General features: G+C 41.1%; 1 protein-coding gene across 1 annotated transcript in view; it reads left to right on the top strand.

The window, feature by feature from the left end:
• Window positions 1–58: 58 nt before the first annotated feature.
• LOC104076710 (PH domain leucine-rich repeat-containing protein phosphatase 2-like) overlaps window positions 59–23,592 on the top strand; it is a gene marked incomplete at both ends in the record, with an annotated part of 30,484 nt that continues 6,950 nt past the window's right edge. The window contains 9 exon segments of the mRNA XM_009577664.1: window positions 59–303; window positions 9,525–9,658; window positions 13,882–14,072; window positions 14,838–14,963; window positions 16,150–16,304; window positions 19,479–19,625; window positions 22,180–22,365; window positions 22,367–22,393; window positions 23,317–23,519. Of these exon segments, the coding sequence (XP_009575959.1) occupies window positions 59–303; window positions 9,525–9,658; window positions 13,882–14,072; window positions 14,838–14,963; window positions 16,150–16,304; window positions 19,479–19,625; window positions 22,180–22,365; window positions 22,367–22,393; window positions 23,317–23,519 (1,414 nt within the window).

Here is a 23,592-nt window from a genome sequence, read left to right on the forward strand (position 1 = left end):
GCAGTCAGACGCCGACTCGGAGGCAGCTGCTGACGCTCTGGTTTGGGCTGCCTTGCAGAGAAACGTGAAGCGCAACGGGAGCAGGAGCTGTTTGAACAGGAGCCGCTTTGGTTCCCGTGAGAGGGACTGGCTGAAAGAGGACGTCGGACGAGGCTGCATGTATATTTATGGAAGAGATTCAGCAGCTACTGCTTCTTCAGACTTGCGCTTGGTCCTTTGTACAGTGGACACCCCAGCGTCTGAGATATGTGATGGAGAAGGGAGGAAAAACCTCTTTTTGCAACTTCATGGAGACCTGGTCAGGTGAGGGCTGAGAAAGGATAAATCTGTCTGAGAAACATTTGCTTTAGTCTTGCAGGGCTCCATTCACTGTGTGCCTACGTATGTTAGCAGGGCAGATATGGAACAGGCAGAGGTGGTAGGTAGCAGTTAGATACAGCCTTGAGTAATGCAATTCATAAAAATGAAGTAGTGGTGCGCCTTTTACACATTTCTTAGTTAAGCCATAGGTGTTTTAGCTGGGGGGGGGTTGGCTGCTGCTCCAACCAGAAATGTGTCCTCATTTTGTAGCTAGAGGGTAGTGTTCGTATACTCCTTTATTATGTTCTGTGTTATGGACATTTTAGCGTCCAGAAAACTTAAGCTATTTAAGAGGCCGTAAACAGTTATTCTGAGTCAGTGAAACATGTCAGGTATTTTCACAGTTATGTCATGTAATATTTACACGTTAGTAATTTTTTTGCTAACAAGAGTTGCTAGGTAAATAATTAAAGTTGGACAGAAAGATAGTGTAGTAAGGGTTACATAAAGAAGGCTTAAGCATCAGATTATATGTTTTATGCCTGCAGTCGATTTAGGCTGAAAATAGACGGCTCAGGGTTTAATGTGCATGAACTTTATGCTCTGGGTGTATTAGGGACTCTTCTAGGTTTATAAGCTCTCATTAGGTTTGTTAGGATTTATGCTCTGCATTGATTCTTCTGGACTTAAGATTCAGTTACAAAGTTGCCACTCCTGTTCTCAGGGGGAAAAAACGTCTGTGGTCTCCTTACGTGAAGGCTAAACAGTGGAGACAACACATGCTGAACAGGACTAGTAGCTGGTTTTTTGTAGTGAAAGGAAAGTTGTAAGTCATGTCCAAATTTTAAAAACATGGCATGCGTTTGATCAGGTGGAGGGAGGGAGTGCTAGTGGCAAGAGATGCAGAGAATAGGATGTGGTTAAAACTGATTGTTGAAAAAGTCCCTTAGACCTGTTTGCCTTGCCCAGCCTGGGTTATCGGAACCAGGGATAGGTTAGTTAGGAATACTGTATGAGGATAGGCGGGCACTTGAACGTAGCCATCGAGGCAGCTGAGAATCTTCATTCATCGTTTGAAGAATTTATAAGGAAATTGGCTTGTTTTGGACCCTAACAGTGTGCAGATTTTTCAGCATTTAGAAAGGAGACCCTTTACTGCAGATCATGAAAAAGGCTAGGTAAAGCTTGTAGATGTGTTCAGAGAGGAATGTTTTGACTTTTTTTTAGCTCTTGAACTGGCTTTTGTGTTTGAATTCTTTTAAATATCTGTCTCTTCTCGTGCTAGGTAGCCATACCTGTCTTTGATTTGTGGCAGGCTTTGCACTGGATTAGCAAATTGGTCCTGCTACCAGTGTTTTGGAAGCAAGTACCGAGTTGTAAATGTTTACTTGTTGCCTCTTGTTGTGTCTAGCACTTTGTCAAGCTTTGTCTTAAATTTCATGAAGAGTTCTTGATTACAGCATGTCTGTTCCTTGTAATTCTCAGAATATATTTGCCACAGAAGAGATCTCTGAATTACTTCCTGCTCAGTTGTTCTTAGTAGCGAAAAGGGAGTTACCAGTATTGCTTCAGTAACATCTGTGTTAGTCACAGGAAGCAGGCCTGAATGGTACCTGCTGGCGTGTCCACAGGAAGATGACAGAATGCTCAAGATACCCCCATGCCTTGTTGAGATAATTCCTTCCTTGAACAAGGTTTGCTGATTACTTTCATATAATGTGTTTGCAGATATGAATTACTCTGTTAAGCATCTGATTGCATTTTACCGTAGGTACGTTTGTCTCAAGTTCTGAATTCTTCACCCTTTTAATATCAGTAGGTGACTTTCTTTCAGAAGCTGAGCATGGCAAAGATTGATTTGGCACCTGACTCAGAAGACCAAAAGCTGGACAGTAAATGGAAGAATAACGGAAAGCTTTTTTTGTGTATTCGTTTTAAATATTCGGTGGTGTCCTCATGATCATTCTGCATTTCCCTTTCAAGTCCGTGTACAGGGGAGTCAGTTTCTGTCAGAACTTTCTTTTCTTCTCCACAATGCAAGGATCTTTGGAGTTCTCCTAGCTAGAATCTTTCCTTATGTTAGCATGCTTTCCTATTCAGAAATTATACCTTCTTGCAGAGGAGGGGATTAAACAAAAAAAGCACGGATACTTTCTTTGGTCTGGACATCCCCCACAACAAAAATTTAAACTACAGAGGTTTGAAGACTTGACTGTTGCTTATGAAGAAGAGCTACAGTTGCAGCAGGAGTTGTGGAACTGTTGCTACTTTTAGTTGGCTGTTCTGTCTCCTCACCCTTTGCACCTTTGCGTGACGGGGCTGCTTCTCTGACTGTTGGAAGCATCCAGTACCTGATGTGTGATACCGATGCGGATAAAATGGGCTGCTTGTGTCAAATAGCAGCTGCTGTGACAGCCAGGGTGTTCTCCATGTGTGCTAGCATTCAGTGTGTATTGCACTGACTACAAGATGGATTTTTACATTTCTAATGGGATCGCATGCCAGTTTGTGTTTCATGCCACATTGTTTTCTCTCAAAGGGAAAGCACATTTTTCTACCTCAAGCTTTTACTATTGCCTCTGGAACCTGTCAGCCTTGATTGTGTTAGTAAAGAAATTCCATATAGAAACGCCGTTCCAGATACTGGTTTTGGTTTTCCCTTTCCTGGCCTATCCTAGATTTTGTTAGTGAATCACATGGCTCTTGACAAGAACTTGGACCAGGGATCCATTCAGTCAGGTCTCTAGAATGTCTCCAAAGGCATTCAGTGAATTACTCCCTTTCCTGGTTTGAATATGGTCCGTAGGCAACAAGCTGGTTTGTTCATTGCTTTATTTACAAAGCCCCGTGAGTGTCATTAGCTAAATGCCTGGACTCTGCGCTGGTGTTTCCTGGGTCACAGACCCAGCTTACGGCTAGCGCCAGCAGAGCATCTCGGCCGCGGGCTGGAAGTCAAACACCCTTCCCACCAGGTCTTCACACTTGAAATGTCTAACACCAAGCCATGCTTCATCTGCGGAGTGGTCAGTCATTGTCTCCTGTGTACATGCGACTTTTTAGGTGTAGATTTTTCTGTAAACTCAAACTCTTTTGCCAGGTAGTGACCTTTGAACAACTTGTGGCGTTTTGCAGACAATTTGAACAATTCGGAAGACTTAACTTTTTGGCAAGGCTTTTGTCTTCCAGCCAGTGGCAAGCGAACCTAGATAGTGCAATAGTACAGACTACTCTTTCGATTGGTTTTCAGATAGGAATGGTACTACGGCAAGACAGATACATTTGTTAGGGGGTTAGGCTTGAATAGATATTACTGCCAATGTTCCTTTTGTACATGGCTTTTTTAGAAAAGAGACAAAACCGAGGGCATTGTGTTTGATATCTGCAAGAAGCATATCAGTTTGATTTACGTGGAGAAGAAAGAAAATTAAGGGTTTTTCAGATTAGCGTTTTGAAACCCTGCAGCAGTAATTCTTGCTGAAGTGAAAAATGAGAAGAATAAAAATAATGAAAAAATCAGATTTCATCTCCAGAAGGGGCAAGTATGGTGTGATAGAGTATCCAGCTTTTGCAGGAGGGTAAACCACAGTACTGTACCTCAGAGAGTATTGAGCAACCTGTAGAGCTGTGATATAATTTGTGTCATATGAAAAGCACTTATCCCTTTACTGTATTAAGGTTCTTCCTGAATTCTGATGCGCAAGTGTATTGTTCAGTGCGTACTTGCAAAAGTCTCAGTCCATTCAGCAACCAAATTATAATGTTTGAGTGGTTTTTTTTTCCCTAGGAAATCTAGATGCAGACTACTTGAAGTATGCTTTTTGTGAGTGACATTCGAGCATTTATGGTTCCTGAGCCCTGTGTCACATGCTGGAAAAGCTGTTTTTTGGCAAGCATAAGGCTTTAATAGGAGAAGAATTGGAATCTAGGGGTAGTCAAGGGGAACTTGGGCAAGGTATTTGGAGATCCAGTCAAATCTCTCATATTCTTCTTGGATTCTGCACTGAAGGGTATAGAATATATCAGGGTTTACTGTGTTGGAAGTCAGCATTGTTCAATGCAATCTATTATTTATTCCAGTTTCTAGTAGCTTGCCTGTTACAGGAGACATATACACAGGTTTGTAATTTCCAAGATTACCTCCGAAAGCTCTTTTGAAAGTTTGGTGTCATGTTCACTGCTATCTGTAGCAAAAAAAAATTAAATGATAATGTAAACCTTAGTTACATATTTATAGAAGTGCTTGGTTCTAAGCTTCTAGATCTTGACAGGAGGTCCTAAAAAAGACTGAGAGCCTGCATTTGAACTGAAGAAATCTCTGCAAAGAGACACGCATTGATGGCATTACACTCTTTTGAACTAATCTCTTGTCTCATGTCCATTTCGCAAAGCAGGGAAAGAAAAAAGCGTTTCATAAATCAGCTTTTCATGCTGATTGTACAAAGAGCTCTATCTTAACTGGACTAGGATCTTCTTCCAGGAGTTCCAAGATGATGAGCAGTGTCAGAATGATTGGTGGTGGTGCAGGTGATCAGCACTGTTTGAATTTCCATTCTTGACTGCTGTTTTCCTTTTTTGGGGGTTTTGTTTGTTTGTTTTGGAAGCTATTTTCCATTTTATTTTGGAAAGCATGGGATCTGGTCCTTGCTTATAGGCTCTCCAAATTATTTCAGAAGACTTCTCATCTCATTGAAGATATAAAGTGGATGGCATCATCAAAAGTGAAGTCATCCCAATTACAGAGGCAAGTTACACTTTTTGTGATACTGAGTCAAACTTGGATTCTGCTGCTACGACACATGAAATGGTACCCGGTAATTTCCCTGTGGTCTTGAGATTAAAACTTGACACAATTAGAGCTGAACAACTAAACCTGGACAGGCAGAGGGGAACCTCATGAAGTTCAACAAAGTGAAAAGCCAAGCCCTGCACCTGGGGAGGAACAACTCCAGGCATTAGTACACACTGGGGGCTGACTAGCTGGAAAGCAGCTTTGTGGAGAGGGACCTGGGCATCCCGGTGAGCAACAAGCTGACCGTGAGCCAGCAATGTGCCCTTGCGGTAAAGAAGGCCAGCAGTAACCTGGGCTGCATTAGGAGGAGTGTTGCCAGCAGGCCCAGGGAGGTGATCCTACCCCTCTACTGGCACTGGTGAGGCCACGCCTGGAGTGCTGCGTCCAGTTCTGGGAGTACAAGAGAGACAAGGACTCACTGGAACCAGTCCAGCAAAACACCACTAAGATGATTAAGGGACTGGAGCATCTTTCATCTGAGAGAGCTGGGACTGTTCAGCCTGGAGAAGGCTCAGGGGAGTCTTATCAATGTGTATAAATACCTGATCGAAAAAGATGAAGGCGATGGAGCCAGGCTGTTTTCAGTGGTGCCCAGTCACAGGACCAGAGGCAATGGCCACAAAGTGAAACACAGGAGGTTCCTTCTGAACATCAGGAAATACTTTTTCACTGTGAGGGTGACGGAGCACTGGCAGAGGTTGCCCAGAGAGGTGTGGAGTCTCCTTTGAGATACTGAAAACCCAACTGGACGAGGTCCTGGACAACCGGCTGTAGGTGGCCCTGCTTTAGCAGGGGATTGGACTACATGATCACTCCAGGGGCTTGTTCCAACCACATTGAGTCAATGATAAAAAAGATTTAAAAAAAAAAAAAGCTCAGAAATCTGATTTCCATTTTACTAGTTCTAATGGATGGACTGACTTTGGAAAAAGTATGTATTTAGAGTCTTAAATACTTGCATTACTGTTTTCTGTGATTTAATGCCATGCTTGCCATGGAGATTAAACTCACTTTCTAGTCAGCATAAGGGGATAGAAATATCTGTACTGAATTGTTGGCAAGTTGAACAGCAGTAATCATCTGAGCTCAGTGATTTGGCATTACATACCTTAAACTCCTGTGGATTCTGAGCACTTGTTCAATTTGTTTTGGAAAGCTCAAGTGAATTTGGCTTTCACAAAATTTTTTCTTCAAAAAAGGCATTACAAATAATTGGGAACGCAGCAGAAACTGTGTCTTTGTCATACATGTGTGTCGTAGCATCTGACTTGGATACCAGAAGAGAATAGTTAGGCCTGGGGAGGGTGGGAGGGGGTGGGATTGTGCTTTCTGCTGAAATTTATCTGAATTTGCATTAAACTACACTGGCTAGCTCTTTATTTCATTTCCTTTATTGGTTTAAAGAAAGGGCAGAAAGAAAAGGCAGTTTTCCAAATGTTTTTTCTATTTAAAAAAAGCACCACCACAAAAAACCACAAGAAACCAGCAGTAGCAGCAGCAATGGAATGCATTGCTGACAGTCACCTGATTACGTCTTGAACTTTAAATTGATGGATGAATATTATTCTCATGTATGAGTTTTGAATATACTTACAGTACATATCAAATTGCTATCTCTGACATTGCTTTTAATCACATTGGAAGCTTCATAAAATTAGGATAACTCCTAAAAATAAATTAAAATTATGACCAGTGACAGACATTGGTATGAATAAACAATGTTTACTACCGGTTAAGGCAGCTGATATTTCATAAACTAAAATTTAAATTGTACTGGTCCAATCAAGGAAGGAATAAGAAGAGATTTCCAAGCAAACCAGCTCTATCAGGGAGTAGTCCTTTTGGGTGGATTTGAAGATACAGATCAAGGTTTTCCTCCTTTATCTGTTAAATAAAGCCTATTTATGGGTTGAAATTTGCTAATAACTTTCTGATTATATTTAGGGCTGACTAGAGTCTGCAAGGCCTGACATCAGTTTATTAGTCAGTAGAAGCTCCAAGAGACAATTTTTGAAGTGAGAGGAAGGGGGTTATTTTATATACAGCCTTCTGGCTAGCAAGTTGATGTATTTCCATGTAAAACAAAAAGGCAGGGGAGCAAAGTTGCCCTAATCAGGCTTAGCAAACATTGAGCGGTAAGAACTGGTTTTCTGGATCAGCTGTGTATCAGCTACATTGTCTTTTCAGGCTAGAAACTTCGTTGGTTTGGACCATAACTTTGCCAGTAATCCTGTTTCTGATCCAGAGGTCCTATGTGTGAAGTGATAGAGTTGCAGTGTATGTGCTTGAAATACCTGAGGTAATTTTACTTCTTGAAGTGTGTCCTGTTGACTACAAAGGAAGTCTGGATGACTAGATACTTGTAGATGGTGCATGTTCTATGAAATCAGTCCTGCCTTAATTATGAGATGGTATTTGTAAAGCTGTCAGTAATAGTGGAAATACTATAGTATAATCATTAAAAAGAATCAGAAGTATTTTTGTTCTTCAGTTGAGAAGAAGCGGAAAGGTTTGGTACCTACGGTAATAAAATATTTCACGTTAAGACATGCAGTATAAATGATATGATGCAAGTCAACAGTTTGGTAGAAAACAGGTCTTACCGAACAAACTTGATCTTGATGCTTTGAAATTTCAAGCTTGGTCGCCAACGGCGTTAGTCATTTGTTGCAGTGTGTGATGTTGGACGGGGCTCTGAACAACCTGATCTAGTTGAAGATGTCCCTGCTTATTGCAAGAGAGTTGGACTAGATGGCCTTTAAAGGTCCCTTCCAACCCAAACCATTCTGTGATTCTATGTTTTGATGTCATTGGTAGAAAAGAAATGCGCAAACCAATAAAACTCATTGGCTGATACCGTACAAATTGGAAACTGTTATTCAGTGTAAGCATTTTTTTTTGGATGAGGGGTTAGTGTATGCCTGAATGAAGAAAGGTAAACTTGCACTGTTCAGTTGCTCTGTTAATAATCTAAAGAAAGGTAACAACTCAGGACGGCATAGCTGGAGGGAGTGATGAATACCGAGAAGTCAGTGCAACAGGTTGATCTAGACGGTTTAGCATACAGTGTTCTCTGGAAAACACTGCTTTTCAATATTGCTGGATATATTTATGTAAAAGCCAAGTGTACTAAATACTGAAGAGGAGAGGAAGGAGGCTATAACTTGCAAAAACTGCAATTCAGGAGACTCGTGGATTGAAGGGATAGGAGTGAATGTGCCAAATAGTCAAGAGCAGGTTTGATCTAGGAATACGAATACTGTTGAGTAGAACCAAGAAGCCTTGGTACGGTTTTGTGTAGTCAGTGCATGGATACAGCGAACAGTCGTGGTGCTAGTGCTTACAGAAAGTTGGTAAGCTAAAAAAAAAAAATGAGTGGTAAAAATTATTTTGAGTCGAAGTAGACCCACCCTACTGCAAGAAAATTTTAAAAGCACTTTGAGCCTGATCTTGAAAAGGAAGTTTGAAATGGTTAGTCTCATGATTTATAAGCACCTGTTTAAAGAATAGATCTCAAGTTGAGGTCCAGTGACCGTGATCTGAAGGTAGGCACTTCTAGATTAAAAGTGAGGATTTTTAATGGTGGACCACTGGAACAATTTATTTTAACTCCCATCTTACATTTTCAGTGCTTAATCTTTTACACTAGGATTTTTTTTCCTTAAAGTAAAACTTCTAATTTAGCAAGAAGTTCTGTCATTTTTATTGCAGAAAATAACAATTCAGCGTCTCTGGAAGAAGTGAGATGAGAGGATCAGAAAACATCTTTTCTGTTCTGAATATACTAAACCTCATGTTTCAGGAGAACTTTCTCTTACTGCCCTTTATTCAAGTTAGCCACTGAATCCTTCCTATGAATTGCTGTAGTTCTAAAAACGTCTTTTCTTTAAATGTACCGTTTGAGTTAATTTGCCAAAGCATGAGAATCTTGCACTGATGAGAGCTAAAGAGAATGGGAAATTTCTTTTCTCTTTCTTTTTAGAAGTCATTCTTCAGGAGGATTCTCATATGCTTTGCTCCCAGCTGCATTTGGAAGAGAAATTTAAGTAGAGTTCTTTTGTATCTTTCAGTCATTATACGTAGTTTTTTTAAATTATTTGGTGTCTGCTTTTTGTGCAGTATTTCTGGTTTTGTTTCTTGTCATTGTTTCCTTCTGGTGCTCCTTAATCATGGAATGGAAATGATCACCATGGATTGTATGGCTTATGCCTATTGCTTTTCCTCTCAGTTTCCCTTCTGCAATGTAATTCTTCAATCTTACAGTTCTTAGTGCTACTTGACAAGCAGGAAGCACAGACCCCAAGGATGTGTGTTTGCCAGACCTTTTCAGAGGAACAGAACAACCAGTATGTCAGTATTCCTTACACTTTAGCTGCAATAAGACTTGTTTAATCTTTTTTGCGTTCTCAAACTACTTTCTTGTATATTTTGACAGGAGGCTGGAGCCCACAGAAAAACCCCTTCAGATTGTGTATGACTACTTGGCTGGGTTGGGTTTTGATGATCCTGTCAGAATGCAGGAAGAGGCAGCAAACTCTGATCTCAGCTGTATGATTCGCTTTTACAGTGGTAAGAAATTGTGTGTGTGCACACTGTCGCTGTTCCTGTAGCTTTAACTATGAGCTGGAACTGAGCTGAAGCCCAGGTCCTTGACCTGCTGGGTTTATAGATGGCTACATCAAACACCCAAAGTACCAGTAAGCATTTTTTAAAACAATGAGTTTTCAAGATTAATGGAAAAGAACACAGTTCTGTAGTTCTCTTGATCCTATCTATGGCGTGAGAAAAGACAGCCCCACAGGAAGACACAAGATTGCTCTGTTGTCTTTAGTTTCCAGTGTTACAACAAATGCCTTAGAGCTCCTAATGGGATCAGAAACATATTGCAGTTCCGTCTAGATATGCCTCAAGATTGTATTTCCAAAAGGTGTATGGACATGGGCAAGGAAGGTCCTGGTCAAATACCTCCACAGCCTGTAAATAGAGAGTGAAAGTACCAGCTGGTTAATAATAATGCAGGCTGCCGTTAGAAACCCAGTGCATGTCATCGCAGAAGCAAGACTTCTGAGTGGCCTATTGCATCAGTTTGGGCAGGATACCATGTGCATAAGGAGCAACAGGATGATAGTCATAGGGCCATTGGCGTATAGTGTTAGCAGCCAGAAAAGGAATTCACTGAAGTGAAGAGGAAATATAAAAGAAATAAGGCGAAGGAAAGCTGATAATGAAATTATTTCAGTACTTTTAAATATTTCACCTGTGTATCTTTTGCACTTCAGAAAAAAATCAAAGTGCTTTTAATGGAAAATTGTTCTTCCATAGTGGAGCTGGGTAGCCTGACTAAGCTGCTAGCCATCATTTGTTTATTCAGTGTCAAAAAATAGAATCATAAGAATTCAGCTTCTCCACGCCTTTACCTGAGACAAACCCCTTCTGTCTGGGAGCTGTGTGCAGAACAGGCAAACCAGTGTAGAAGTACAATGGAGATGGAAAGAAGTATGACATGCGTATAGTCCGGATTTATAGGGCAAGGAGTAGGGAGTCAGAAGTTACTTCAGCTGGAAGGAGGAGAGGCATCAAGCATAGGGCTGTAGAGAACTTTTGAGGAAAAAATGAGCGGTTCAGTTTGGGTATGTCAAGCAGGAATTGCTGAAGATTCAGGAACAGCGACTCAACTCCATGAAAGCAAGTAGGTAGAAAATGGAATTGAATAGTTTCAGTCAGCATGGGAGGGTACTCCTGCTTAGAAAGAGGCTATGAAGGAAGAAGTATGAGGATTGAAGAGTGTTCAGGAGACCTGTTTTAAGAAAGTAAAAGCAAATGCTGACAAACTGGTTCTTAAAGGTAGGGGAGGAATTAGAGGGAATGCTATGGAGGATTAGGTGATAATTTTGCAAAGCCTGCAGCTGAGAACATAAGGGACGAAGTCATGCATTTTAGCCAGAGAAACATTACTTAGAATCATAGAGTCACAGAATGGTTTGGGTTGGAATGGACCTTTAAAGATCATCTAGTCCAACCCCCAGGCTGTGCGCAGGGACATCTTGCACTAGACCAGGTTGCTCAAAGCCCTTACCAGCCTGGCCTTGAACACTTCCAGGGATGGGGCATCCACAACTTCTCTGGGCAACCTGTTCCAGTGCCGTACCACCCTCATCGTAAAACATTTCTTCCTTATGTCCTATGTACATCTACCCTCTTCCAGTTTAAAGCCATTACCCCTTGTCCTATCACCACATGCCCTTGTAAAAAGTCCCCCTCCAGCTGTATTGTAGGCCCTCTTCAGGCACTGGAAGGCTGCTACAAGGTCTCCCCAGAGCCTTCTCTTCTCCAGGCTGAACAGCCCCAACTCTCCCAGCCTTTCTTCGTAGGAGAGGCGCTCCAGCCACCTGACCATTCCATGGCCCTCCTCTGGACCTGCTGAGAGCAGCAGACCTCTGGAGTGTGCTGAGAGCAGCCTTCGTATTTCTTTCACTCCTTGGGGATGTCTCTTGGATTTATCTGCTCTCTTCCCACATTTCTGTCTGCCTTGCTCATGTGATACATTGGGTTTGTTTCTTTCCCTGGTGCATGGTGAGTACTTATGCCCAGTTGGGGTGATGGGAATACAAGTGAATTAATAGAAATCTCACATTAAACAGCAGTGAGAGGGAAGCATGCTTCCTGAAGTCTCGCTGTTGAGATACTTGTAGGAGCCCAAGAGTTTGAGGGGAGAGAATGTGTTAGATTGGCTGGGAGAATGGGGGGAGGGCTTCCTCTTGTTAGAATTCACTTGGAGAATGGAGGCCAGTGACCCAGGCTGGATGGGGCAAGCTCAGAGACCAAATGTTACAGGGTCTTTACATGCTGCAACAACAGATCAAATGGAAGCAGTGCTCCAGGGCCATCTAACTGTTCATTTATGTCAGGTGTGACAAGTGTGAATTGTAGAGGATCACACACTTTCTCTGGTGGGGAATTGTCTTGATTCCTTGTATTGCTATAGCTGGACTTGTGTAACTTGTAAAGTGCTGTTAGAGGTGCTAGCTCTGTCTGTTGTTGACCTGTATCCTTGCTCTCCATGGGAAAGCCTGTGCTCGCTAATTGGAGCATGGAGTTAAGCATGACATTCAAGGCCAAGCTCAGGAGCTGCAAAGAGTAACAGAAACTTGCCTATCCCTAGAGATTAAGACCATTCTTACACATAGCTTGAGGAGTTGTGAAATAGCTGGGATTCAGAGTAGAAGTCCTTGAACGTTGCCCCTGGATGTTTCCTTAGCACTAGGACATAGGTGTCACAGATGTTTTGGAGAGGATAGGGAAACTGGAGGATTGGTATAGCTTCTTAGTAATATCTGGTGCTTGGAACAGTGCTGCTGTGGCAGTCAGTAGGATACCACTTTTGGTCCCATAATACTGTTTCCTTACAAGTCTGGGACTGGTCTTTCAGCTTGGTGAAATCCAAGCAATTTTTTCAGTGGATGATTAGAGTTTCTCACCATTAAAGGACATCTTATGCCAAACTTCATGTCCCTGAAACAAAGCTACTGTTGTAAATAAACAGCTAAATATTTCAGCTAAATTCAGCCTGGTATAGCCATCAAGACAGTGCTTTAAATTTGGCAAGCTGAAGACCCTGCTTTCTAACTGAGAAACAGTATAACAACTTTAGTCAGTGGTTAACTTTTTGCTCCTAATAAGTTTGGAGTATGGTTTGTGTCTGGAAGTGGGGCATGCATAACCGATAGTGAGAATATTTTTCCAGCGGATCTAATTAGAGTTTTTGTCATTGTTTGGCGTATATGTTGCCTACTCAGTTCCTCTGTCTGACTTCGGGGGTGAGGGAATATAAATACCTGCAGGTTCATGTTGCTTATGGGTATCAGGACACTTGCAGGACAGTTCGAGACAGAAGCAGCATGTCAGTAGCAACTTCAAAATAAATGGATCTTTTCCTAAGTAAAACAAAGGACCCATGGCCAGGATCTGTCTTGGGGATTATTTAGGATAAAATGAAATATAAATTTAATATGAGGAGATTCTTAACACTTGAAACTTGTAAGTCCATCAGGTCAGGCTTATTCCTGTTGTTTAAAGTATTCAATTAAGTGACTCTCTGGAAAATTTTCCTAGCCAGTAAGATAGTATAAACAGTGGACAGAATCTTGAAAAGCATCTGAGAGATTTGTCATTATCTTGAAAAAAAAAAAAAATAAAAGGGACAAGGAGGTAGAATGACCTAAAAGTAAGTGTATGTGCATTAGAAGGCTGAAGTAGAATTCTACTTTGCTGGTTAGAGTCATAGCTAGCAGAGCACACAGCACAGCTATAACAGTCAGTGCTCGAGTCCTTTCACTTGAATCATCTTCAGGGAAATAACTTTCTGCTGTAGCTGGTTTTCCAGGCCTTCCTTTAAAGCCCAGTAGAAGCCACTTATTTGATGGTTTCTGTGACTTGAGCTGACTCAACGAGAGTTTGAAATTGTTTTTCTATTGTATCTGAATGAAGGATGTTTGGCAAGTGTATAAGTTTGCTAGGGTCTGTAATTACCTGTAGATTAAAAACATGCTACATGGCAACCTTAAAACATTGTACTGAAAGGCATACAGTGGTTGCTTATCAGACATTACTGCACCGACTGAGGAAGCTGCTTGTCCTCTGCTTGAGATTTTTTTTAAAGTGCAACTTGTCTTGTCTTTACTTGTTTTTTACAATAACAGATTTTGCATGTTTCAGCTGTGTTGTTATTTGTACTCACAGCAGAGAATGAAGAACAAATGGAAAGTAAATGCTAATGTCCCCTTTTTCTTCAGAAAAGCCATGTCAAGTGGAACAGTTAGATCGCATCCTGCTCTCTGGAGTCTATAACGTACGCAAAGGAAAGACCCAGTTGCACAAATGGGCAGAGCGCTTGGTAATTCTCTGTGGTACGTGCCTCATTGTGTCCTCTGTGAAAGATAGCCACACAGGAAAGATGCACATCTTGCCTCTCGTTGGAGGGAAGGTAAGACTTTATTTGGTTAGCTTCCTGTGGCTTAGAAAGGAAGAAGGGGTTATAATGATGGGTATTATCCACAAGAGGTTGATCTAGGCTTTTGTACGTTAACATGTAAAAAGAGTTGTACAACCCCTTTCTGCTTGCTTTCCTTAAGTAGTAGTCTTAAGGCTAATAAAACGAAGAGACACTGCTTTCTGCTTTCACGTTAGTCGCCCATGTTGTGAATGGGCATTCTGGAAAGTATTACTTCTTGAATCTACTTCTGCAGAAAGATGTTAAGAAGGATTTCACCTTGCAATACTTAAAGGGGACTTATAAAAAAGATGGGGACAGACTTTTTAGCAGGGCCTGTTGTGACAGGACAAGGGGTAATGGTTTTAAACTAAAAGAGGGTAGATTTAGACTAGATATAAGGAAGAAATTTTTTACAATGAGGGTGGTGAAACACTGGCACAGGTTTCCCAGAGAGGCGGTAGATGCCCCATCCCTGGGAATATTCAAGGTCAGGTTGGACGGGGCTCTGAGCAACCTGATCTAGTTGAAGATGTCCCTGCCCACGGCAGGGGGGTTGGACTAGATGACCTTTAAAGGTCCCTTCCAACCCAAACTATTCTATGATTTACTTCTGTGTTCTGTCCCATAACTTTACAACTGTGTTGTCAGCAAAACGTAATGTTACTGATAGTAGTTAATATGTCACCCTAGACTTCAGATCCATTGTAATTACTGGAGTTTAGGCAGACTGTTTTGTTTTCAATTCTCCCTTTGCAGGTGGAAGAGATGAAACGTCGGCAGTACACACTTGCTTTCACATCTGCTGGAGCACAAGCTCAGACATACCATGTTTCCTTTGAAACGCTGGCAGAGTGCCAACGGTGGCACCGACAGGCGTCCACGGTGAGGCTCTGGAGACGGGTGGTGGGTACAGCGGTAAGAAGGGTTTTGTGATGCAGGCTTGGTATGAAGCTATGATGCTGGAGAAAGTATCCAGACACTTTCCAGCTTTCTTCATTTCTTACATGCTCTGGACTACAGAGGTTTTCTTTTAGCCTTCTCTTCTCTCCCTGCCTGTGCAACAATGTTGAGTAGTAGTTCTGCATTTTTTCACCTCCACTGCGCCTACTGGAAGTAGCTAATCACAGGTCACTAGAACAAACCCCAGGGACTGGCTGACTTTACAGCCATAGAAACCTATAAATTGCACCTGTTGTTGCCATACTTGGATCTGCCTAAACTGTGTCCTGGACTGGCATGGGGCTACCCTGATAAGTTTGAGTTAACACAGAGATCATAGGTCAGCAAGGAAAGTAGAGTTAGTTCAGAGCTGCCTCCTTATTCCACATTAAAGTACAATTAGATGGCGATAGCTTAATGCTGAGCCACACTTTGACCTCATATATGTATAATGTTATGAAATATGAAGTGAGTTCAGAATAAAGCAGGTCATAAAATCTGGAATGAAGCACTGAAGACCTCGAAACAAAGCATACTTAGTGAAAGGAGATTGATATTTGCCAAAGACTTTATGAAATGTTGCAAAACCATAATTTATGAAGCCTTTTCATTATAACAGGTTATGTTTCCAATATTATACCCTGAACAAGCTAACAAAAGAAAGAAAGTTGGAAGAAGTAGCTAGGCCAAGCAGAGGTTCTGTAAACCTTAAAGGTGTGAACTGGAAAGTCAACTGCTTCCTGTTGCTGCTTGCATCTTTGGAAGGCACTAAGAGATTATGCTTTCTCAGCAGTTTCCTCAGCCAAAGATATGGTTTTCTTCATTAGGTTGGCTCTCTTCCGGTCTAGCTTTTAGGCAGTGCCCATAGCACATACAGAGCAGGGCTTTCTGTGTGTCCTAGTTGGTATCCAGATATGCAGCCTTGTCAGGGGGCTTGCAGAAACAATAGTAGCAAATGGCATAAACTCATACTCTGTGGACTCAGTTTCCTGCATGGACTCTACCTGGTGGGTAAAAGGGGGTTCTTTCATGTTCTTGCAGATTGTTTACTACTTGCATTCTTTGGCCTTCCATTAGACTTCCAGAGAAAAATTGTTGCACGGCTGCAGCTCTTCCTCCTTCTTTTCAGGTTGTGTCTATGCGACTTAGCATGGTTGATCTTTCATGCTACAGCCTTGAGGAAGTACCTGAGCACCTCTTCTACAGTCAAGACATCATCTACCTCAACCTACGACACAATTTTATGAGATCAAGTGGAGCAGGGAGCCTTGACTCTCTTTGCAGGTCTCTAAAGAATTATTTTTCTTCTACATTTGGAGTTCTTGACATGTGCATCCAGGGATGGAGAGGAGGGGGAGTGCATTGCCCATTCTTGTGGGATGGTAAAAAGATTGATCTTCAGGAAGCTCTAACAAATAAAGGGGCTAGGAAGCAGAACTGAGCAGCGCAGGCAGGCATAAGCTTCCAGCAATTTACCGTATTCATTAACTCCCTTCCACAGATTCTTTGTGCTAAGTTTGATCTGAAATGAGCCTTGTGGAGCGATATGCCATTTGTATGGACAAGATGCAATAATAATATAAGGCTGCTTGCTAAACAGAGAACATTTTGGGGTATAAAATATTTGACCTTGCATGTAGTCAACAAGAGGTCTGACATATCAGAAACTCGGCTCTTTTCCTGGCAGTGACTATGTCTGATGAAGCTGAAATCCTCAAACAAACAAAAGCCATAAAAGAAGCCCTCACTTCACACAATCTTGAATAAACAGGTAGCATTAGGTGGCCCACATAACGCTGCTCATTGCCTTTTGAAAAGATTTTCTTTCTGAGGTTTTTAGGATGTTTATCAGGTCACAGCCCCAAATGAAGAAACTTGCTCACTCGCAGTAGGTGTTATCAGTGCCTAGAGATTGACAATTCTGAACAGCGGAATTTTTTGCAATGATCAGCTCTCTTCTTCGGAGGAAATCTTTGAAGCTCTAGGAGTCTAATTAGCTATAACTATAATAATGGAACAAAAATAATTAACTAAAAAAGAAATGTTAAGCAAAGGATATTAAATAACCCCACCTGTTTTGTTATGTCTCCTAGCTTATTTTTTTACGTAACGTACTGCCTTTCAAATATCTCCCTTTTCTGGAAAACATTATCAAGTCTGATCTTCGTTGATAAGTGCGTGTGTGTGTGCACGCATGCGTATGCATGTGCATGTCTATTGTCACCATTCTAGCTAGTTGATACAGACTTGTACTGGGATGCTTTTGGCAGCAGAGCAGGATGTTGCACTGAACTGGTAATATTTCAGGCCAGCACCAGTTTGGGCTGCTGAACAGAGGATGGTCATCCCACTGAGGATTTGTTGCTGTGTTTCCATACCTCTTTGCTGTAATCTCAATATGCCCTGTGAGAGCACACACCAAAACTTGAGGAGCCGTAACGATTTCAGGATCCTTATTCCCTATAGTACATGGTTCATGTATACAACTTGAATGAGAGTTGGGTTTGCATTCCATTCCTACATCCCTACTGCTTGAGAACATTGGGGCAATGGAGAAGGAGCAGAAGGGGAACTCAAAAGGCTTTTAAGTATTGTCTTCTGCATTGCATATGACAGTCTGCTCGAGGAGTCTTAGACAAAGCTGTGTCATGTACCAGTTTCCCTCCAGCTTTTGGAAACTTTTATGCCCCTTTTGTGTTTACTTTGATATTGTTGCAGAGAGATGAATTCTAAAAATTGGTTATGCTGTTGCATTTAATGCCATGCCTCTTGGGGCAGCTTCTCACCACACTCTGCTAATGACAGAGAAAGAGCTGCTTGGTGTTAAGGACAGGTGCCATAGAAAAAGCCATTGTAGAACTCCAGAGAAAGCAGCTTCATTAAAGCGTTTTCTGATTCCAAAACCTGAGAACTGTAATCTGTCCTAAATCTCTTAAAGTTGAACCACTAATGAGAAAGTTCCAATCTGTAGGTTTATCCTCATTGTTTCCTTCTTTTCCGTTATTGTTGTGAAGTTCTGTGTGCAAGTTTCTGATTTTTGTATCATTATTAGATCTTTGCATCATAGAATACGTTCCCTTTAGGAAGGCTATTATCAGTACAGCATCTTTCTCTTTGGCTTTCAGTTGCATTACAAGAGAGTGTGTTCGTGGCTGCAGCAAACATAAAATGCATATGCCCTTACTTATACGACAGGGTGCTTTCTTAAAGCAAACAACTCATGTCCAAGTTTCAGATATGCTCCCTCTTTAAAAAAAAAAAACACCAACACCACCCCCCAGATTGTAAAGCAAAATGGAGAGATATAATGCATAGTTCCTACACAGATCATTTGAAGTGTTCTGAATCTGAAAAAGGAGTCGCGATAAAGAAGAAAAAATTTCAAAACCTTTCAGCCTTCAAGACATCTCAAGCTAGCAGTAATATTCTCCCTCAAGCTAATTAACCTTGATTTTGTTACCTATATTAAAACATTTGCTTCAAAATAAGAGCTACTTACTATTGCTTAGCAAAACGTATGGTAGGTGGAGCAGATGAATGAACTATATGTTTCCAAGAAGTACTTTTCTGGTACATTACATTAGATTCACAATTGTCTCATAAAAGTATGATATTAATTTCCCCACTGAATGAATTTCTGATGGTTCCAGTTTGGGATGGGGAGGTTATTACTTGGCAAAAAATACTTCTGTTTCCTGTAGAAAGAGGTAGGAACTCTTTGAGAAGAACCTCTTGCATATTACCCCGGCCCATGCTCAATTTCTTCTCTCTATTTGGACCTAGCGCAATGATAGAAGGAGCTGAAATAGGCAACTATCTGTTAAGCACAGGTGGGACCGTAGTGACTGTGAGGGCTGTGTCAGTACTTGCGTGGCTGTACCTATGGTACAGTCTGCCAAGCAGGTGGCACTTGAGGCATGGAATCTCTTAAGGGACCTCTGGGTGCAGGTCTTGGGGCTTCCCAGCGTGAAGTCAGCACTTTCCTGGTTTTCCCTTTTACAGCTCTGCTAGGCCTCCTGTTGTGCCTAGCTTGAAAAGAGTATTCCTCTCTTCTGTTTTATTCTCAGAATAGTTCCGGTTAATGTTTTCAGCTCCTGTTTTCCCAAGCTGCGTAATTGTAGACTGTTACTCTAAATAATTCTTTGAAGGTAAATTTTTTGAACTGAGTGTTTTTAGTCTCCTTAATCTTAGTAACAGTCACTAGGAGGAAGCCTGTCAGGAATCAGGGTAGAAGGTTGTTACCAGTTTCTCAGTAAAACTGTGGTATTTGATCACTTTCAGCATTATCACAGAGATACAAAATACCAGTGACTTAAAACCAAATTTGTGCAGAAACTCCCATAATGAGTTAGCTGACTGTATTGCCATCAAGATTTAAAAATTCTTTATGACTGGTTTTGTATGTTTTTGCTTTGAGACCATGGAAGTTTGTGAATTAACTAGTATTCTTGCCAGTAGGTTTTCTCAGTTGAAGAGCCTGAACCTGTCTCATAACAGACTGGGAGAGTTTCCTGTATCACTGTGCGAGATCTCTACTCTGACAGAGCTTAATATTTCCTGTAATGGCCTTCATTACTTGCCAAGCCAGATTGGCAAACTGTTGAAGTGAGTATATTCTTTTCATCTGTGGTCATAAACATCCTTGGTGCTTCAGTTGAGCCCAGCTGATGTGAAGGTACTACTTATGCAAGTACGAGTGCTGGGGTAGCCTGTTCTGCCTATGAAGATTGAATGATGGATTTGACTCCAGCAAAAGGTCGAGAACCAAGATGTCCAATAAGGTTTGTTTTTCCTAGAAAATGAAGATATCACAGTATGTTTATACAGTTGCCGTTTTAAGTCACTGGTACGTAGCAAGTTATCATTCATCATTTGTGACTATTCTACTAGCTATGTAAAATATATTAGTGTCAATCAGTTTTCTAATAGAGGAGATGAATGGATTTTGCCTATTTTGGAGTGGCCTAGGAAGACACTTAGTCAGTTATGATGCCTTGAATCACAGGCGCCACCTTGCTGAACTAGAGTAAACGTGAAGGCTTCTAAGCATATGAATATACTCTCTTAAAGTTTAGTAAACTTGAAGCTTTTTATGTTCTCTGTGGGGTGTGTGTTTTGGGGGGTTGTTTTCTGGGTTTTTTCGTTTTGTTTTTGCTTTGGGGTGACTTGCATGATTTCTTGTGGGTTTATGTCCAATTTGTATGTAAATTTGAATACACCTTGTTCTCTTCGCATCTGCTGCCATCTTGCATTCCTTTGCCTGCTTTCTTGTTACTTCCTTCCTAAATTTTTTTTAAACTACTATTACGGTGGTGCCTTATCGGCTAAACATAGATACTGTTATGTTTACGTAAAAACAGTTAAGAGTTTCTAAAGATCATGCTGTCAGGGACATTTCCAGAAGCTGCAGATTAGTACAGTGAAACATCTATGGAGATCAGCTAGGCTTTGTGGAACTAGGGAAAAATATACATGCCTCTCAAATTCTGAGGCCTAGCCTGTAGACCTTATTTATGCAAGCAAGAGCATGCTGGTTATATTGCTGCAGTATTCATAAATGTCTTACACAAAAGGGATTGCAGATTTCTTAACTGTATGCAAGTTTAAAGTATAAGAGTACGTTATAGGACCAAAGACAGTCTCAAGTGCAATTCCTTAATCACTACTATTAAAACATTACAGCTGCTGATGTAGAAAAGATGAGGAAACGTGATAAAGATGAAGCATTGTCTAAAGACAATTGTATTGTTTCTCAAATAAGTTAATGCACATTTTTCTGCAGCTGCAGAGGTGTGTGACTTTCTGAATTTCTGTTTATTATTTGTATTTAATATTTTCAATACTGATGCAGTTTCTATTAAAGTTTTAATTTACTGTATAAAACTTTTCTGTGGTAACTTCTCACAGAGGTCTAGTGATTTTTGTCAGCACTAATATGTTTTGATAGCTTTCTACAGAATTGGTTGCTTTTTGTGCTAGGGGATTTTAACATGGAAATACTTGGGCAATCCCCTCTGAAAATTTTGTCTTATGGTATTTGCTGGAATAAAAACCTTCTCCATTTTCCCCAGTAGCTACCCAGAATGCATAAAAGCTTAAGCTTAGGTGAATTTAATTGCAAGACTATTATTGCATTTGTTTAGATAAACATTGGTATTGAGCTATTGGTTCATTGTGTCCTGCTCTTCCTCCAGCTTATATCTTTAAAAAAGGAGTATCGGCAGCTACATTGGATGTAAGCAAGTCATTTCCAGAGCAACTTTTAGCCATATGCAAACTGTAAGGAAGAAGCTGTATGCAGGCTTACAGTTTTCAGGGATTTACAACTTAGTTATGGGTCCAGTCATCTTCATGACCCCTTGAGCCCTTATTCATAAGAACTTTTTATGGCCCCAGATTGCATTTCTACCACCGCTAAACACTGTTCAGAAAGTTCTTTGTTGGAACATAATCATAATGAGGGAATGGTATTTTTGAGTCTCAAAAGCCACGCAAACTTTAAAACAATTCATCTTGCAACAGAAAGCTACCCTATTCTTTTCTGAGTGTCCGAAAGGACAACTAGAATGTAAAAATCTGTTACCAGTGCGTTAGTGTGGTAGGAATTATGATTAAACTGTGCCATAAGTGCCATAGATGTAAATAAGTGCCATAATAGCGATATGAGATTCCAGCGATTGGATGATGAAAGTGCAGTTGATTTTTATTATTTCTTATGAGACAGGACTGTACTGTTACTGCTGTCATTTTTGGGTTTAGTTTGTCATAGGTCTTTTAAGGATTGTCCGTCATGCTAAGTGAGGAGTTCTTAATTTGTAGAAAACCAAATGATTAAGTAAGTATCTTTCATGTACAACGTAAGTGCTGGTTTTTATTTTGCTTATGTTAACTTACAATCTTTGGCACAACTGGAAGTTTACCTCTGAAATAATTTAGGAACTATTTGGTATTGCATACATGCAGTTCCAAGCCTATTACGTGCGTAATAAAAGTACTCCAGTAATTTTATGTGTATAAGAATAAAATTAGCTGTTAGGTACCTTTAAAAAATAACCACACTGAGACCAGCTAGCTATATGAGGAAAATCACTGAAAATGCCAAATGTGATGTTCGCTGCTCTTCGCTGAATTATTTTCTTTCTCTTTTTCGCTGCTGTAGTCTCCAGACCTTCTGGCTTGATGGGAATTTCCTCACGTCCTTACCAGAAGAACTGGGAAGTCTGCAACAGCTCAGCTGTCTTGGGCTTTCCTTCAATAACTTCTGTGAACTGCCAGCAATTTGTGAGAAACTCGTCATCTTAGAGAAACTAGCCCTGGCAGGGAACTTGCTAGAGACCCTGGACCTAAAAAAAAATCAAAAGCGTGGACCTGAGGTAAGGGGGGGAATCTTGCATATGTATATAAACCGGATTGCTACTTTCCATTTACAGCAGAGGAGCTGCATAATTTCTAGTACATTTTGCAGTAAACTAGGTGTAATTTTTTTCTCTGATTCTTTAGCTTTTAGGGAGTTCTGTTTCTGAGGGTGTGCAGAATCACGTAGAGAAACAAGGTTAACTGAGCAATGCCTGAGGTAAGGGGGGGAATCTTGCATATGTATATAAACCGGATTGCTACTTTCCATTTACAGCAGAGGAGCTGCATAATTTCTAGTACATTTTGCAGTAAACTAGGTGTAATTTTTTTCTCTGATTCTTTAGCTTTTAGGGAGTTCTGTTTCTGAGGGTGTGCAGAATCACGTAGAGAAACAAGGTTAACTGAGCAATGCCTAAAGCCATTGAATGTGACTCAGTCCTCTATTTTCCTCTTTTGATATGCTGTTACCATGAGCTTCGGTAGCTCTTTGATCTCTCCTACCATTTTTTGCCTCCCCCCCCCACCAGATGTGATCCTGATTCTTCAGGCTGCCAACTGCAGACCTCTCAGAAAGGGACAAAGATCTTTTTGTTAGTGGCAAGGCAGTCTCATGTCTAGTCTCTGCTTTAGCTTCCTGTGTGAGTGCAAAGTAGCTGTCCCTTGGCCTGGCTTCTGATTTCTAGACTGGTCTTCAGAATCTCTTAAACATTGTGGAATGAGTAAGATGGTTTCACGTAGTAGTGTAGGGAGAGGAAATGTTTTTCTTTGTATTCACTGCCTGAAATCCACCATTGCTCCTCACGCATTTCACTGTGCTCACCTTTGGCATTAGCCTTCACCAGAACTCTTCCTTTCCTCTTCTTTCTTCTCTTTTCTTATTGATGTCCAGTGTTCAGTGTCCTATTTTCTGATTTTGTAACTCTTATCTCTGAGTGTTTAGGCTGAACAACCTGAAGAGAGCAGCAGCTGACACTCTGGAGGGGAACAAATCTGTGACTTACATGGATTTACGAGACAATCAGATGACAGATCTGGATCTGAGCTCCTTGGGCAACCTGGAGCAGCTGCACTGCGAGCGGAACAAGCTGAAAGAGTTGACTCTGAGTGGCTTCTCCCTTCGGGCCCTCTATGCCAACAGCAACTGTACGTCTCTTTGCCTTCTTCACCTGCCTTCTTCGTTCAAGCCCTGGGAACAAAGGAAAACAGCCCTTTGCCC

Source organism: Fulmarus glacialis, unplaced genomic scaffold (genome assembly GCF_000690835.1).
Source record: "Fulmarus glacialis isolate BGI_N327 unplaced genomic scaffold, ASM69083v1 scaffold4480, whole genome shotgun sequence".
NCBI lineage: Eukaryota > Metazoa > Chordata > Aves > Procellariiformes > Procellariidae > Fulmarus > Fulmarus glacialis.